The sequence below is a fragment of the Bidens hawaiensis genome, unplaced genomic scaffold, assembly GCF_021521415.1.
Source record: "Bidens hawaiensis isolate Kalapana, Puna unplaced genomic scaffold, B.hawaiensis_p1.1 tig00004357_1, whole genome shotgun sequence".
In the NCBI taxonomy this organism is placed as follows: Eukaryota; Viridiplantae; Streptophyta; class Magnoliopsida; order Asterales; family Asteraceae; genus Bidens; species Bidens hawaiensis.
The window spans coordinates 1066282-1085207 of NW_027491262.1; the positions used below are offsets into that span (position 1 = coordinate 1066282).

General features: G+C 33.7%; 1 protein-coding gene across 1 annotated transcript; it reads left to right on the forward strand.

Moving 5' to 3' along the window:
- Positions 1-10070: 10070 nt before the first annotated feature.
- Positions 10071-12085, forward strand: LOC143626315 (transcription factor bHLH18-like). Its single transcript, XM_077096446.1, has 4 exons — positions 10071-10187; positions 10316-10726; positions 11174-11545; positions 12023-12085. Exons 1-4 carry the CDS (start codon positions 10155-10157, stop codon positions 12083-12085), a joined length of 879 nt encoding a protein of 292 aa, XP_076952561.1. The 5' UTR covers positions 10071-10154.
- Positions 12086-18926: the final 6841 nt, after the last annotated feature.

Here is an 18926-nt window from a genome sequence, read left to right on the forward strand (position 1 = left end):
ACTTGTATATTTCTTTAAAAATAGTTACAAATTGTTTTTTAAATATTTTCTTAAGTACTTGGAAATGTTGGATCCAACTTGATCTCATAACAAAGTTTGGACCGACAAAACCAAACACTCGCTTAACGTGCGTTGTTAGTTCTAAAACAATGGAACTACATACTTGGTTAAGTCTTCTTAAATTTTATTGAGTTATCTCATAACATTCAATATTTTGGAAAGTTGACTTTGGGTTTGACCAATTATCAAGACCCAAACCGACAACCCGAACACTCGATAAAAAAAAGAAGCCGTTTTAGTATATTTATTTCAAAGGGATTTGCATTCTTGCATTTTACCCACCTTATTACTTAACATAGGTTGAGTAAATATTAAGGTTAGATACTTTAACCCGGTTCCGAGCAAACTTACATTTTTAAAGGGTTATTATTATAAATTCTTAAATAGTTACATTTTAAAACCTTGAACTTTAATTATTTACATTTCTCAACATATATTTTGTTTAAAGACCTTCAAGACAACCTTTCTAAATTCAAGACTTCTTTTCTTTTTAGGCATTGTGCGTTAAACTCGTCGTTCCGACAAATCTCCAAATTATCATCTTTCAAGTTTACTACTTGAAGGTGAGTACTTCATACCCCATTTTCCATCTTTTATTTTGGGGGTGACATTTCATACTTATTCAAAAAAATGCTTTATATTTAAATCTTAAACCACAAACGTAGTTGTATACTTTACTTAAATAATTGCTCGATTTGGTGTTCTATGCTTATATGCCTATGTGTTTATCGCTTTTGGTTGGTGGAACTATAAAATCCTAGACTATTTGGCATCCCCTTATAGCAAGGTGTCGTTAACGTAATGCAATTAACGATAACTATAAAATCCTAGACTATTTGGCATCCCATTATAGTTAGGTCTCGCTAATGTGTTTAGCGGTATCTATTTATCCAAATTACCACTTTTATTTATCGTTTCGTATGCAAGTTTTGTGGCTATCTTTATTATATACTAATATGATTAAACTTATGAATTGCTCACCAACCTTTGTGTTGACAAACTTTATTTTATGAAATGTTGCAGGTTTGCATCTTGGTTGATTTATGATTGTGAAGAAAACGACATCAAAGACCTTAGGATATTAGTAAAAATGAACAATATCAAATTTGTCATATTTTGTGATATCTTGTTTATGGTTATTTTATGGATAATTGTTATGTGACATTTTCGATGTTGTGAAATGAAATAAGTTTATTAAATACTGTCACTTTAATTAGTGTCATGTGCTTATGGACAATCGTTACACCTCGGCATGTTCCGCCGCCATTGGTCGGGGTGTGACAGCTATCCCAATGTTCCATCTCAATTTTTAATCCTTTTTTTTGTTTTAGTTTCCGTACAATAAACATGTAACAGAATCTGACCGAATTCACGTCAACTTACCGCCTGAACACTTAGGACCGGTAATGCTTGTGTCTTACCAACGTTCGGATTTACCAATCTGCCCGACGCAACACGCCAGGTTAAAAACTAGTTATTAAATAAAATGGCTCTCACTCGTATACTTACTACTCTTTTATTTCCTATATATTATTGAGCTGTTTCAATTCCTTTAATTAGTTTGTACCATATTTCACTATTTCACTTTTATTTCCTAACACTTTAATGGATACTTATTTTTTTTTATAGAGTATTAATAAATCTATATTATAACCTTTATGGCTTTGTTTGAATTTTAAGAGGCTATATACTTTATATTTTAAGAAAATTATAAAAATAGTCTTTTTTTAGGAGAGAGAGTATGAAAATATGCCTTTAAAATTACACCTTCCACTAGTTGTCCCTTCAAATCTATCGGAGCAGACGAATTGGGAATCCGAATTTCATTACCTACTAATAAATTGTCAAGTGTCCCATAACCCACCTACCAAGTTGCTTTTCCCTTCAAATTAATTGGTCCAGATAATGTTCGGATGAAAATCATCTCCTCTAAAACCGTCTCCCTAGCTACCTTTCATGTTGTTTTTATCTCTTACGTGAGATTTCAAAAAAGTTGATTTTTTTTGTTTTTTTGAAATTCGTCTTCTCAAATGAATTTGGTCTTTTGACATAAAACCATATTCATCTTTATCTTCTTCATCTTCATATTCATCTTCCGGCCATGAACGTAAACCCACTTTTCGGCCGCCAGCACCACCACCGTCACTCCACCGTCGGCAAAAACACACCCCAAAAACCACCACCACTCCACCCGTCGGAAAAAACCCACCACCACCACTCCACCCGTCGGTGGGTTTTTGCCGACCACCACCACCACTCCACCCGTTGGCAAAAACCAATCATCACCACTCCACCCGTCGGCAAAAACCCACCACCACCACTCCACCCGTCGGTGGGTTGCCGACGGGTGGAGTGGTGGTGGTGGGTTTTTGCTGGCGGGTGGAGTGGTGGTTTTTTAGGTGTGTTTTTGCCGGCGGTAGAGTGATGGTGTGCCGGTGGCCGGAAAGTGGGTTTTACGTTCATGGCCGGAAGAAGAAGATGAAGATAAAGATAAAGATGAATATGGTTTTATATCAAAGACCAAATTCACTTGAAATTCATCTGAGAAGATGAATTTAAAAAAAAATCAACTTTTTTGAAATCTCACGTAAGAGATAAAAACAACATAAAAGGTAGCTAGGGAGATGGTTTTGGAGGAGATGGTTTTCATCCGAACATTATCTGAACCGATTAATTTGAAGGGAAAAACAACTTGGTAGGTGGGCTGTGGAACACTTGGCAATTTATTAATGGGTAATGAAATCCATCGGATGGATCGTCAATTCGTTTGCTCCAATAGATTGGAAGGGACTATTAGTGGAAGTTGCAATTTTCAAGACCTATTTTCAGACTCTCTCTCCTGAAAAGGACTATTTTCAGAATTTTTCATTATATTTTTAATAGACTCTTTATAAATTTATTTTATTGTCTTTATTATTATTATTATTATTATTTAAATTACTATTATTGTTGTTATATGCTACATTAATTCTAAGCCACTTGAGTTATGTTCTACCTTTTCGACTTAGTTATTCTTTTTACGTTCTTTACATTTTGACCTATATTTTTTTTTATGTTTTACGTTTTGATGTATTGTTGCGAGTTAACATGCATCCATGGTTCAATATATTTACGCTAATTTTCAATGTTTTTTGTTGTTTAGTTTTTATTCAGCTTAACAGTCTCCGTCACAACATGCGAGTATAAAAACTAGTTTATAGTGGGTGGGTGAGTGAGTGGCGAAGTATGGTTTGTGGAAAATATACGTATAAAGAACTAAGATCATCACTTGATAAAGTTTGTCAACTTTTGTTTATAAATATTATTCTATTTGTGAATTGATTAGTTTAAAATCATATTATATTTTATATATTTTTTTAAAACACAAGCCGTGAAACAAAATCCGAACCAAACCATTAATTAGTAACGGTTTGGAAACCAAAAATAAGGTAGCGGCACTTCTATAGTGCTCTTTAAAAAAAATCAACATATTTATTGGGTAAACCCGAGCGTTGAGACCTGGGCATTGGTAAAACCCAAGCATTACGACAGTGAGTCGACATTAATTCAGTCGGTATCGGTTACGCCCGTTACGATATTAACAACGTTGGTAAAACCCAAAAATGTTGTAAAATTAACATATTTAAATGTCATTTATTTGATTGGTAAAACCTGGGCGGTGTTAAACCCAAGCATTGTTGTTTCCGGGTGTTGAGGCGGTAACTTGACATGAATTTAGCCGGTTTCAGTTACGGTCGTTACGGCGCCAGGATTAAAACAAAAAAGTATTAAAAATTGAGTTGGACCAATGAGGTGGTGCCGGCCAGTAAAACCCAGACATTGGTAAATCCCAGGCGTGAGGCGGTCAATCTACGCGATTTCGACCGGATTCCTTCACGTTTGTCATGGACCGAAACTAAAACAAAAGAAATTCGGCTAGTTTTGGTTACGTTCGTTTCGATAAGAACTAAAAAAAATTGTTGTTTAATCGGTTTTCGTTATGTTTTTTTTTACAATATAAAAACTAAACAAAAAAATAAAACTATGGATTAATACGATGTTGTCACATGGCCTAATTAGAGATTAGCTACTTCAAATCTTCAATATCCACGTTTAATCATATTATATCGATTAGATAATTTATGAAACTTAGGGTGTCAAAGCAATGAATCAAGCAACGAAACTAAGAACTAGTAATTAATAAAATTGAGTGAACTTTTGCTATAAAAGTAATTACTATTACTAATATATATAAAAAAGAAGTTTGGCGACGCTGGAATATGATTGGTCCATTTGGCAAGATTCTATTGGACCAAGTTTTATTTTTTTGTTTGTCTTTTGTTTTAAACTTTGATAATTATATTTCTGTTTTAAACTTTGATAATTATATTTCTAATTATCTTTGTTATGTTTGTTTTTTATTAGTTTAGTTCCAATATCAATATACCGTAACAGATGTGATAAAAACTTACATACTTTGCGTAGACTTAGCGCATCTTGTTTTAGTTATAGTACCGTAACGAAACTGACCGAATGACAATTCTTTTTTTTAGTCCGGTTTTATAACGAACGTGAAAAACCCAACCAAATTTGTATAGACTCATTGCCAGGGATCAACAACGCTCGGGTTTTACCAACGCTCGAGTTTCACCGACCAACGCTATCCCAATGTTCCATCTCAATTTTTATAACTTTTTTTTTTGTTTTAGTTTCCGTACAATAACACATGTAACAGAAACTGACCGAAACTGACTGAATTCACGTCAACTTACCGCCCTAACACTTAGGACCGGTAATGCTTGTGTCTTACCAACGTTCGGTTTACCAATCTGCTCGGCGCAACGCGCCGGGTTAAAAACTAGTTTAAGCTAATAAAAAAGCTTAGAAACAAGCAAGTAAGAAAAACGTTCAGTTTTTGGCGTAGGGGACCAGGGGCCTAGGGGGTGCCTGCTATCCCCTGTATCCGACGGTTGTCAGGTAATCGATATTACTTGTTATCCGTGACACAGTAAAATGCAAAAGGTATGATAAAAGTTTAATTCCTTTTTGCTTATTTTCAGAAATAAAAAATGATAAAAGAACATTTACATTTGGCAAGTTGAAATGAGTAACCTTTAACTGTGTATGACTGAGTGTGAAACAATATAACCGTCTCAAACAAATTCACCATCTGATATAATAACAACTAAATGCATTTCTCTAATACGTTCACTCAAGCTATAGTTTATGCTAGTATAATATCTCTTATAATTTAATGTATTTTAGATGTTGATGAAACATCGAATTGTCTGCTAAGTATATAGTACGAATATTGTTACATCTAAATGTAGGTGGACTACGAAGAAGAAAGTTATTTTATCCACAGCATCTTACCAACTCTCTCCTTTCTTCTATCTTTCATACTACTTTCGGTAATAAACCGAACACAACAAGATCCTAGATCTCGGTTCCTTGTGAGTGATTTCCGCTAGCTCATGAGTGAGATTGATCCAAGAACATTGTTGTTTGGTCCGTCTTAGGAACCTACAATTGGTATAAGAGCTTTCGGCTCTACTAGTTGAGGTTCTTGAGTCACAACCTTGGGTGTTGGTCTTGTTCAAGTGATTGAAAGGTGTGTTAAAGTGTTACAAGTGATCTTCGGGTTAGTAAGTTGATTTACAAGTTCAAGAACCAGTTATTTAGCGTGTTAAAAGTGATCTTCAGGTCCCTTAAAGTGTCTAAAGCTTTAAAAGTGTCAAAAAGTACTTAATTCTGTACTAAACAGTTTTCTAGACAATTTGTTTTTCTCAAAAAAAAAATCGCATCGCAATTGGTTTCAAATCACATCGTGTTTTGGATTTTGAATCGCATTGAATTAAGATTTTAAATCGCATCGCATTTGAAATCTCATTCGCATCGCATTTTAAAATCCAATCGCTTTTGATATCAATCGCATCGCATAAGGAGAAACCAATCGCATTGCATACATTGGTGCGATTCGTTTATGAAAGAAATCCAAGCGCACTCTGAATCCCTTCCAATTTCATTTCCTGTGCGATTTATTTGTACTTAGTGATTTTAACAGAATTTCCTACACTTTCAAAACTGTTTGGTTTTTCTAATCTTCTAAACAAGATGTCACACAATCCTGAGTTGTTAAAAAGTTACTTAATGCTTGAGAATGAGGCTGGAGCCACAACTAAACCTCCTAAGCTTATGACATTTGAGAGTAACTTTGAAAAATTCAAATGGAGGTTTAAGAACTATGTGAGAATGATTGACTTCGCTCTTCTTAGATTCATTGAGAATGGACCTCACAAGTCTATGACTGAAACTCCAGCGGGACCAGATTATACACCTGTTGAAGGTTACATTGAAACTAACAAGAAATTATTTCTTGATGATGAAAAGGCCTATGGTGTGCTTAGTGTGTGCCTATCAGCTGACATAGCTCAAACTTTGAGAGAATACACAACTACTAAAGGGCTTTGGGATGCCCTGGTTAAGAAGTTTGAAGATAATATGGAAATGAGAAACAACCGAAAGGAAATGTTGAGGGGAGAATTCAACATGTTCAATCACATTCAAGGAGAATCAGTTGGAACTCTGATTAGCAGATTTGAGAAGTTGATCACCAGAATGAGAAGCTCAGGTATTAACTATGATATGTCAGAAATCAATAGAAAGTTGCTGAACTCTTTACCTTACACATGGAACAGTAGCGTAACCACCATCAAACGAACAACAAATTTGAACACTAAAACCTTGTTTGACTTAGCATCGACCATCAAGTCATTTGAAATGAAGGACAAGCTCAGATTGAATAACCATGCTAGCTCTCTCAACCATGCTGGAGTTTCTACAGGGTCAGGAATCAGAACAGCTTTCCTAAGCCAATCACATCCAACTTTTATACTGTTGATGGAGTGAAATTGTATGCTACTCAATCTGAAAAGAACAGTGATTCAAGACATCAGCGAGTCAGCCTCTTTCATCTAATTCAAGCTCATTTAAAGATGCTGTTAACAAAGCTGTTGAACAAGCTCTCAAAGCTCATGAGATAACCAAGTCTGCAAACAGCAAAATCAACAACTCATGTCATCCCACCCAAGTTGATGATTCCCACATTGCACTCTTCCATGCATTTATGGCCAACCATGAAGAACTGATGCAAGGAAACTTGCTACCTCCATCCTTCTAGCAAGGAGACATCCCTGATATCAATGAAAAGGACTTGAGAAGATGGACACCAGGTATCATATGGTCATGACAGTTCACAGGGCCACCAACTTCATGAAGAAATATGGCAAGAACAGTTTCAGAGACTCTTACAGCAAAGGCATTTGGTTTGACAAAGATCAGCTCCGTTGCTACAACTGCAACGAAAAGGGGCCTATAAAAAGTTACTTATATCATTTGCATTGAATTGAATCAGAAGTTGTACGTACACAAAATACAAGATTGAATATTTGTTGATGATTATTTTGGGCCATGCCCACATCCTACTCACATATATTGAGGTCCTTGCCATAAAATTCAATGTAAAATAACGTTTGAAAAAAATACGTATCGGTTAGGTTCTGTTTTGAGACACTTTTAACCATAACCATCATTGATTTATCATTTAATCAAAGAACCTTAACTGTAACCTTCGGCTAATTTTAGTTATAGTTAATTTTTCGGTGACGGTTCAATCATCGGCTAATTTCGGTTGACGGTTACTATTCTCAAGCAAACATGTTTTCTATCATAACCATCCTCTGGATCAGTAAACCCACCCCACTGTTGTCTTAGTTCTTATGTATAATTCCTTTATTTTAGGCATTTAATAAGTTACTAAAAATAAACCGATGATTGCAAGAGATCCAGTTAACTAATTAACTAAAAAACTTAGCAAACTGTTTGTTGGTTTTGTGAGAAAAAACAGAATATGTTGTTTTTTAATGGTATCATAGCCAATGCAGAGGATGGTTATGATAGAAAACATGTTTTGTGTGAGAATAGTATGAAATAATCTGGGCCATTCAATTTAAAATATATTGGATTAGATTATGCCAGCTAAGCAATGTTGGTTTCTTTTTTATTAAACGTTTGTATGAAGCTTAAAAATGTAAATTGGGTCTTTTCAAAAAATACTAAAACCCACCAAATCAGGCACCACTTCAACAAGACTTACGATGCACATTTTTAAATCAGGATTTAGGTTAAAAAAAACACATATTGGAGGTTGAATCATCGTTAATTTTGTCTTTACCATCACAATTTCACCGATAAACTGAAAGCTAGAAAATTATATATTTTTTTTCCAAATTAAGCATAATCAACACTTAGGTGAGGGACTTACTGGTTGAGATTCCATCTGCAAAGTGTTCATCTTTCTCTTAATGTTGGTGTTGGTAAACACACATGTGCTGGCAAAGTATATCTGTTGGCGTTCTTGATTTTTGTATTTTTAAGATTTCTGTTGATGTTCTTTTTTTTTTTTCAAACGTATGGTTTTGGTGTTCTTAATTATGTGTTGTATTCATATCGTTGGTGTTGTTTATTGTTATTGATGATTTTTGTGTGTTTTAAAATTTGTGTTTATGTTGTTAGTGTTGATAATTATTATGGTTTGGTGTTGTTATTGTTGATGTTGTTACGTGTTGTTCTTTTCCTTTTGTTATAGCAAATGTGATATATTGATATGCTTCTAGTAACAAATAGTAACACAAGTTCTCCTTCATTGATCCGGAAAAAGAAAGCAAGTAGAATCGTAGGGATTTAATAATTGGTGGAAGGGTATTTTGTAATTAATGCCATACACATTGCATAATAATAGAAATTGTGATTGCTTTAATATCATACCCTTTTGTATTTAATTATTAACTTCCATTTATTCTCGTATGATTGGTTCTTACCATTCTCATAAAAGAAACTTTCTCTATTTGATCTTGCCTCTACTGAGCCATTAATTATTTCCCATGCTTGTATATCATATACTAGATTTTATCCCCCGTATTACGGGGGTTGTTTTACATTATTCGTTTTTAATATTTATATATGTATATTTGGATTTTAATTTTATTTATTGTAAGAAAGTTAATAATTAATATACTTGATGTTTGATAATGAAATGGTTTCACAAATAAATGATATGTTATAATCCGGTTTAAAAGTTATCTGGGTTTGTTGATACCCATTCCCCTTTTATTTTTTTTATTATAAAATTATTTCTTAATTATAAATAATATATATTTTTTTAAATAAAATAAGATATTAATTTTTAGTATATCCCTATTTTATAGGATTTTCATATCAAATATTTGATTATATTAAATTTTAATATAATGCGATGTTATAACCCGGTCAAAAACTATTTGGGTTTGGTGAGATCTTTACCCGTGAATTCGGGTTAAATGTGTAAGAAGCCTTTATTTACAAATAAAACAAATAGGATTTTCATATTTTCTTTTTAAATTGGATATTAAATTTTAGTATATCCCTGTTTTATAGGATTTCCATATCAAATAATTGGTAAGATTAATTTTTAATTTAATGAGATGTTATTACCCATTTAAGAGTTATCTGGTTTTGGTAAGACCCATACCCATGAATTTGGGTTAAATCAATGAGAAACCCCTATTTAAAAATCAAGCAATCTGGTAGCTTCCATAAAAGGGGAAAGCGACCACATCGCGACACGTAGGATTTTAGGGTTTTCATTTATATATATTATAGATAGATGAGAGAAACTTTAAAATATATATATATATATTAATAAAAAAAAGGAAGAGGAAGGTTTTCTAGGAGACATTACGAGTAAATCAAATATGTACTATTTATTCCTGGTGTTCCTTAAATATTACTTTGTTTTTCAAAGGTAACTCCTCTCTCATCACATAAAATCATAACCTTGATATCTAATATGTACATTTTGTTGTTTCCGTATATTATCAGTTTTTGGCCCTAAAAAAGGAAGAAAAAATGACAGTTAATTTCTACTCCTTAAGCTGGTCATGATCATATATGTTATATTATTTTGAAACGTCTAATGAATCCAACTTTTTCATTAGCATATGCGTGTTCATCTTATATCTAATGAAACTCTCTGTAGTTACAGCAAACTAACACTGAGACACTGACATATTTAAGCCATGGATATGACTTCATCTTGGCTACAGGAATCGGTAAGTAAAAGCTGCAGGCTGTACACATGCATGGTTTAATTTAATATCAATCACAGTAATGAAGAACAATATATATTCCTGATTTGTTAATCTATATATTTTAAAATGTTTCTTGAAACTTATCTTAGGAAACACAAGAGCAAGGGTTCTTGAATCATTATCAGATGAACAAATATTATTATTGTCCAATGGAGGACTTCAGGGTTGATTCATTTATATCAGATTGTCTTGAAGAACCATCCAGTATCAAACTACCATTTAACAAGAAATTGCCTCCAACTGAAAAGCCAAAGCCAAAGCTAGTTTCTGATGCTCCCAACTCTTTCACTATATCTTTTGGAGATATAAAGCCTAAAGATGAGTTCTTATCACATAGTGATTCATCTGGATTCACAGTAGCCGGTAAGAAAAGAGTTCCCACCACGGTCAAGAACCCGGTGGTTCGGGTTCAAGACCATGTGTTGGCTGAAAGAAAGAGAAGAGAAAAGTTGGCTCAGCGGTTTATTTCTTTGTCTTCCCTTCTTCCAGACCAGAAAAAGGTACTAATGCGTCCTCATGTTAGGATTTGCGAAGCCCTTTGGTTTTAATTGTGGGTTTTCCATCTGGTGAAAACATGGCTATTAGCCGGGGCCGCTTTGATTAGTTAATTATTGGGCTCATTTAACACCAAATTCTATTTATATCAATCTATTGTAATTGTAATATATGTACAAGCTTAATGAAATAACCTAATTACAGTCATGGATGTAGCTCCAAGCTCATTTGGACCGAATCACGATAAAATATTGTGTGATTTTATTTTCCATCTTTGTGCTTTAATGTTTGTGCATTGTTCGCGTTGTTGCTTCCGCATTGCCAATTTGCCGCCTAGCACCCATATGGGTCAATCCCTACTTTTTTATATCCTTTGTATATTCTAATACCATCTTGTACACCCAATTTATTATTTTTCTGATTATTAATGATCTAGCTAATTTTGGTGGCAGATGGATAAGGCAACTGTGTTAGAAGATGCAGCTAATTACATCCAAGAACTTGAAATTCGTGTGAAGGAACTCGAGAGAACGAACATGAAAGAATCAGTTATAACCTACAAAAAATCGAGGATTAGTAGTAGTGATAATAATGGACCATCTTCTAATGAAGCAAACTTAAAAGATCAGAGTAGCAGCCCTTGTAATCCAGATATCGAAGTGAGGACGTCTGGATGCAATCTACTTGTAGAAATCTATAGCCGAAAAAAAGGCATATCATTAGTGAAAGTGCTTAGCGAGATGCAGAAGTTTGGTTTATTTATCATCAGTTGCAGCACCATGCCGTTTACTGATACCACTCTTCTTGTCACCATTGTTGCTCAGGTTAACATTTATCTTTCATCATCATAATCTAGAGAGTTATTGAGTTTTAATAATCCCAACTTTGACCTATTTTCCAGGATTAATCCCAACTCAGGATATGTTTCTAGACAGCCCCAACTTTAAACGTATTTTCCTCTAGCAATCCGACACTAACTGAAAACTAACCTTGTTAGTTGTTTAGCGTATCTTCAATTTGTTTGAGATTGATGAAGGAAAATATGTTCAAAGTTAGTATTGTCTAGGAACATATCATGAAGATAATCTTGGTCGATAGGTCAAAGTTTTTCAAGAAAAAATTAAGAGCATTTAATTATCTATAGGCTCTTAATTTCAAAGATATGAATCCGTAATATATATAATTTTTGCATTGAGATACAAGGAAAACGGCAATAAGCTGCGCCGATTGAAGGTAATAATTGCCAAATAAAATACAAATAGATAAGATGGTCCTGATACATTCTCTCTTGGCTTCTGCAGAATAATAATGATGTTGTTATGTCGTCAGCGGATCTTGTGAAGAACTTGCTACTAGTAGTTTGAACCACAAATTTATTCGGTCCCAAGCGCAGCAAATTATTTCTTAGTGATATTGCAGATTTGCAGGGTTCTTATGTCCTTGAACAATATATAACTTCATTTTTTTATATCTACATCGATCTACCTGATGTTTAATAGTTTCTGATGTTTACTACGGATTTTAGCCATCATTTTCGGTGGCCGTATCTTTTAGGCTTTTGGGACGTATTTTGGAAACAACCTTTGATATTTTTCTTACGTATACGTTAGAGACATCACTTTGAGAATCTTACTACCTAGGAAGAAACAAAGTCAACTGAGTAACCAATTGATATAATAGAATGAGAAATTGCATGCACGATTCAAAATAGTAGAAGGGCGCCTTTTAAAATAGTAGGCGCAATCAGCACTTTCAAATCTGTTTATGTACCTGTCACGCTATAATGGTGCACTAATGTGAATATTTTTTTAAATGGGAGAAAGAGATGAGTTAAAAAGGTTTCTAGAAGAGCGAAAGAAAGTTGAGGTTTTCTAGGTGATCCGTCATTTTAAATGAAGGATCCTAGAATGATGATAGGTTGTGTCAGATTTTTTCTGGTGTAGTGGACTTTTTTCACATGTTCCGTCATTTGAAATGACGGAAGCGATAAAGTTATCTTGTGTTCCGCCTTTTCAAATGGCAGATCCCACTACCATCTAATTCACCACTCTGGCTTACAGATCTCATGTATAGAAATACCCTACCCCTATAATTTTTTTACTCTATGAAAGAATCAAACTTTTGTTTTCTACACTACGTAGGTGGTAGGGGTGCTTATCCCACCCTGATCCATGTTTCACAATCTCCCTCCTCGCTAGCGTCACCAGGAAAAATTAAAACGGTTACTGATATCGAATCGTTACCAAGTTTTGGGTTTTCGATACCGGTATTTTCCAAATTTTGCCTTCAATATCGGCACTGGGGTACCGTAACGGTACCAAGAATTTGGAAAAATCGGTACCGGTACCCGCTCGCCCCAGATAGTCACATCATTCCACCCCCAATCCATAATTCAAGCGTGAAAATGTGCATCTTTCACCCCAACTCATATTTCATAATTTTTTTTTAAAATAAGTTTGTCTTATTGAATAGTCATGATCAAGTTGAGACGAGCGGGATGATTGGGATGGCTACCGCATTCGAGGATCGAGCCTTTGTTAACACCATATCAAAAGTAAAATGCAAGTCAAATCTCCAAACGGTTATTTGAAGCACCATATTGACCCTAAATGTGTAGCGTCACTCATAACCTCATGAATAACTATAAAAGCTCAACAATGTTGTGGGCAAGAGCCCGATACTCTACCTCTGTACTAGATTGAGCATCCGTATGTTGTTCATTGTAACTCCAATTGGTGGCATTTTGACCAAGAAATAAATAATATCTCATGATGGATCAATGATTAACGACATAACTTGTCGAATGAGCATCAACGTAAGTAGTAAGATCAAAACCAAATAATTAGTGGATAGTCACGCGTGTAAAGGGTTCCCCAAAGATACCAAAAATGCTTTGAAATACGAAACTTTACTAACAGTATATGCAATCTCAAGATAAGTCTAGACCATGTACTAAAGGGTATTAACAATGTTACGGTATAAGAAAAGATCATTTATTGGTACAGCACAGTTCTGTAAGAGCTAGCATCTTGGACTAAGGCAGTTTATAGTAATACCAAGATTTAACTCTTAGTACCCTACTTGTTGAGTACAAACTTAGAATTTAACCATCCGATAAAATGTGCTAAAAGTTTAAAGTAACTCTCAATTGGGAGTTATATATCAGTTTGTTAAATCTTAAATCACCACATTCCATGCCATGACCTGCAAATAACCATTAATATTTGTTAAATCTTCAATCACTAAACCCTAAAATCACAAACTTTTGTGTGTGAAAGAGATATATATAGCACCGTACGTGATGGGGAAAACAGGAGCTTTGGAGTAGAAAGAGGTAGCTTTGCAAGTAAAAAGCTGAACTCCTCTTGAATTCTTTATATACTCATTGAAGTTCATAAAAACCATCACCAAAGAATCACTTTTTTAAAACAACTTCATTACATTCATGTAATAAAGATTCAATATATATGACAAATAAACAAAATTCATATGCTATTTTTTTTTTTCTTTTAGGATACGCTATTTCTCATTAAAATCAAAACGATTACAATAAAGTGACAGGCAAACGGGTAACAAACGACGTATTTGCCTGTTAAATCAATCAAACAATTATGAATTTGGTGTTTGTGAAGGAATAACAAACTTCTTGATATTCGATCCCTGTTAAATGTTAATGGCAGTTTTGAAGAGAATTTTATGGATGAAATGATAATAATAATAATAATAATAATAATAATAATAATAATAATAATAATAATAATAATAATAGGAAAGATAGAAACGAGGAAAAGATGGATTCTATCAGGTGACGTTTTTCAAAAATTACATGTAACATTCCGAAAATTTCCATATAAATTTTGACAATTTGAGAAATGGAGGGACCAGTTAGTCATTTACCTAAAATAAAATTAAAAAATGCCCTGAAGTGACATGTGGACGATGACTAATCGAATGAAATCGACACATTGCTGATAACTAATCAAATGGCATGACATGTGGTGACACATGTCAACACGAAAGGACATGTACCATTACAAGAATGAATGGTCGGTTCGACTAGGGGTGTGAATGAACAGCTACAAATAGCGCCATGGCCTGCTCATTTGTGGCATCCCAATCACCAAACCACTCTCACTTTCTCAAAGTTTGTGCCATGCTGACGCCATTCAAGAGTTCTAGTGTTTAGTACCACGACACCTACATAGTCGAAGTGTTGTTGTTGGCCTTAAGCGTTATACCCGTTTTAAGGTAGAAGTTATGCTTAAGTAATTTTAATATATAGCTTAAACCATAGTCATTTCAATACATAGCTTGGAAAGTTTTTTATAGATATATTTAAGCTTTTCATATATAAAGCTTTACAAAATAAAAGCTTTCTTATAATTAAGAGAGAGAGAGAGAGAGAGAGAGAGAGAGAGAGAAGCATAAATAATAAAACAAAAAAAATGTTATAGAAATGTAGTAATTTGAAGGGTGACAATACTGGTAGTCGAGTCTTTTTTCTTAGGAATGCAATTCGCATAAATTTCAATCAACCGCGAGACCCGTTTAATTTTCAGGAGAGGTCGATGAGAGTGTTTGAACCTATGAGGCAAAAGCATGCCACAACAAACGTCATACGAACCAAAGTAATCATTTTGAACAAAAATGAGTTTTATATCAAAAACAATGTTTAATCAAGGTTTAAAGCTATAAATCTGACTAAAAGTTTGAAGCCAAATTTTTTGATTTAGATAAATGATTAAACTATTGTTCTTGAACTATAGGTACAAGGTAATCGTTCATTAAATGCAGGGAAATTGTTAATTGAACAACTTATCAAAACATGAATATGCCCAACCTTTTTAATAGTGTGAATACGTACAACCTTTTTATTGGCGTGAATACATATATATTTTTATAATGTATTTACTCTTTTAAAACTATGAATATTTCATCAATCTTCAAAGAATTAGAAAATAATTGATATGGGGGGTTGGTTCAAATCCTGTAAAACGTATTGATACAAGGTAGTATTTGACACTCAGGCTAAAATACACATGTGTCTAGATCCTTATATATATATATACTGTAGTAGGCACACTACAGTCATACTGGCCATGGGGCACGTAACCGTCCCTGAAGTGCTTTGCGCATATGTTAGCTCCAATGAGATGGGATTGAGACCCACTGCGTCGCTGAACGCTATTGGTGTTGTGTCATAATGAATTATGAAAACATTTTATTGAGTCAGCCTTATTCACCAGCATATAACTAACGTATTTTTAAAAGTGATTTCAGGATACCAGGAGTTAAATATAGAAATGGGTATGTCTAGTGAAGAAAGAAGATCCGTAGGCATAGAATACAGCTGACACTTCAGCTAATTTTGTAAACGAAGCATATGTAAACTTGTTTTTTAAGCAATAAATTTTGTAAACGTAAAAAGGTATTTAATTTCATATAGTATGAAAGTAAATATTTTAATAAGCATTTTCCGTTGGATGACAAAACTTTGATAAATTAACAGAACCGGTATCAACTGTTAGTCACACTGCTAGGCCCCTGTAGCCGGGTGTGACATTATACGAGGCCTAAAATCCCAAAATTAACCAGTTTAAACAAGAACAAAAAAACGTTAAACATGGAATCGAGCCCGGGTTCTCACAAAAAAAGGGAAAGTGTTTACCACTAGACAATAATTACATTTTTGACAATTTATACGTGGGTTCACTCTTATAATTTATAAAGCCGTCAGAGCCAGCCCAATAGGAGGTTGAGGAGGGCGACAGACAGAGGCCCATAATTACTAAAAAAATTGTATCTAACTATACTAATAAAAGAAAATAATAAGGATGATGTGTCAATCTCATATTCATTATTGGTCTAATCTCTATTCTTATTCATCCTACTTATCCATGGGTTATGAAACAAAAACTGTTTTGACAAATGGGTTATAATTTCCTCTCTAATTCGTGAATCTCTCATCTTATTTATCCTATCTATCCATGGGTCATGGGTCAAAATAATTTTGACAAATGGGTTATAGTTTCATTTCTAACTCTTTAATTTCTCATCTAATTTATCCTACTTATCCATGGGTTATGAGCCAAAACAATTTTAAAAAATGGGTTATAATTCCCTTCTAATTCTCTAATATACCATCTCATTTATCATAGTTATCAATGAGTAATGAGTCAAAACAATATTGACAAATGCTGTTTATAAATAGATTTTTTTAAATTAGTAAATTTGAGATTCTAAACTTCTTATTATTTGTACTATATATTTTATTTTCTTTTTATCTTTAATTTTGTTCATGTCTTTTAAATAACGAACCTAATTTATTTTGATTATTTGACAAATCCCGTGTAATACACGGGTTCAAAATCTAGTATACTTTATATATAATTTTGTTTTAAAACCAAATAAACAAAATGATTCCTTTGGAAAATGGTGGTACTCAATTGAATCATAGGTCATGGGTTGAATTCCCATGGTGTTACATTTTTTTAGAAAAGAAACTTTTGTGCAAGGCCGTTTTATATAAAATCTGAAACTTAGTGTATTTCCGTAAACCCACACATGTGCAAGGCCGTTTCCAAGGTTTCAAGTGCCCAAAACGAGTACTAATATGGTCCTATAATTTTTTCTCAATACTGATTGTTCGTTACTGATTTACTTCATTACTAGACTAGGATCCAATAGTATTGTATTAGACTGTTTAATGTTTAATAAACTTGTTCAGATTTTTTGGCACTTATTGGTGTTTCTTATCAGCCATTTTCAACCGAATTCGCTAATAGCGATTAAAAAAAATACCCTTAATACCCTTATCGAGATCGTGCCCTATATAGTGGCCAAGCCCTGTATGGAATCTAAGACGGCCCTGCACCTGTGTATAGTAAATCCACCCTTGAATTCAAAACCCTCACAATGATGAAGCTGCAGTAAATCCACCAATGAATTCAAAACCCTCACAGTGATGAAGCTGCAGCTATCCTTCAAGTTCGTCAAATCTGCTTCTTTTTTTAATGAACAATTTCAATTATTAATCAATTCCCTTTTTTTAATGAACAATAATAATAAATATAATAATAATAAATCATAATAATAATAAAAAGGAAAACCTTGTCAAGCCTGGCAGGTTTTGGACGGTTTGCTTGGAAGTAAATAAAACGAAAGCCTCTGTACGCGGACCGAGAGGTACCAGGGAAACAGAAAGCATTATGGCTGCGAGAAAAGAACATTATGGTAAGTGGTATGCATTATTATGGCTTGTCAGTCAACGTGGGAACCAATTTTGGGAGTCCTTACTGAGATTAGATTGAGATATTGGTCAAGTGATCCAATGCCCCAAGGCATGGACTTGTGAACCCCTCTCTGTACGTTAAAATTGTTAAAATGTCCATGCGTTAAACTTGAATGGTCCTTTTATATTAAATATATATTTTCTCTTTTAGTTCAAAAACCATTACGTATTTAACTAACTTACTATTATTTTTTCAAACCAAAACAATTTTATTCACTATCAACATTTTAAACACTGTGTCTGTGTTCATCATCATGATCAACATCTTCATGGACTCATGAAGAACAAGTTGCTTAGATAAAAGCACGGATTGCGGTATCAAACTTTGTTTATATATTTGTAGGAAACGCTCAAAACACCACATGGTTTTGGGACCGAGGCAACAAGTTCCACGACCAACTCAAACTTGACCAATATCGTAACAATGATAGTCTTGCCGATTTTCGGGCAATGGAGAAAAATTTTACACAACCGAACAAGCTCAATGAGTTACATGCGGAAAAAAACATCTCCGGAAAGCGGTGCAAGAGATGAAACAAGAGATTAGGAAAAAAACGGCATTTCTTTATATTTTTCAATGTCTTTCATGTTTTTTTTTTAAATTTTACTATGAAAGTTTATTTTAATTAAGAAATTAGTGAAATACTAACATTATTATTTATTGTTGTATTTAAACTAGATGTTTAATTTTAAAATTAAAGAAGTGCGTGAGATGGAGGTAAGGGAGTTAAACCATTTCCTTGAGATGATGTAAAGTTAAAGGAAGAAAAATGGATGATGTGACGCCTAGATGGAGTTAATAAAGGGTAGAGTATACTCCATGGCCATAGTATTTTGATAGCGAAAATACTAGGTTTAACCTTTGCTAGTGTGTTTATTATTATTTATAGGGGATCGGATGTTTAGTTCTGTTA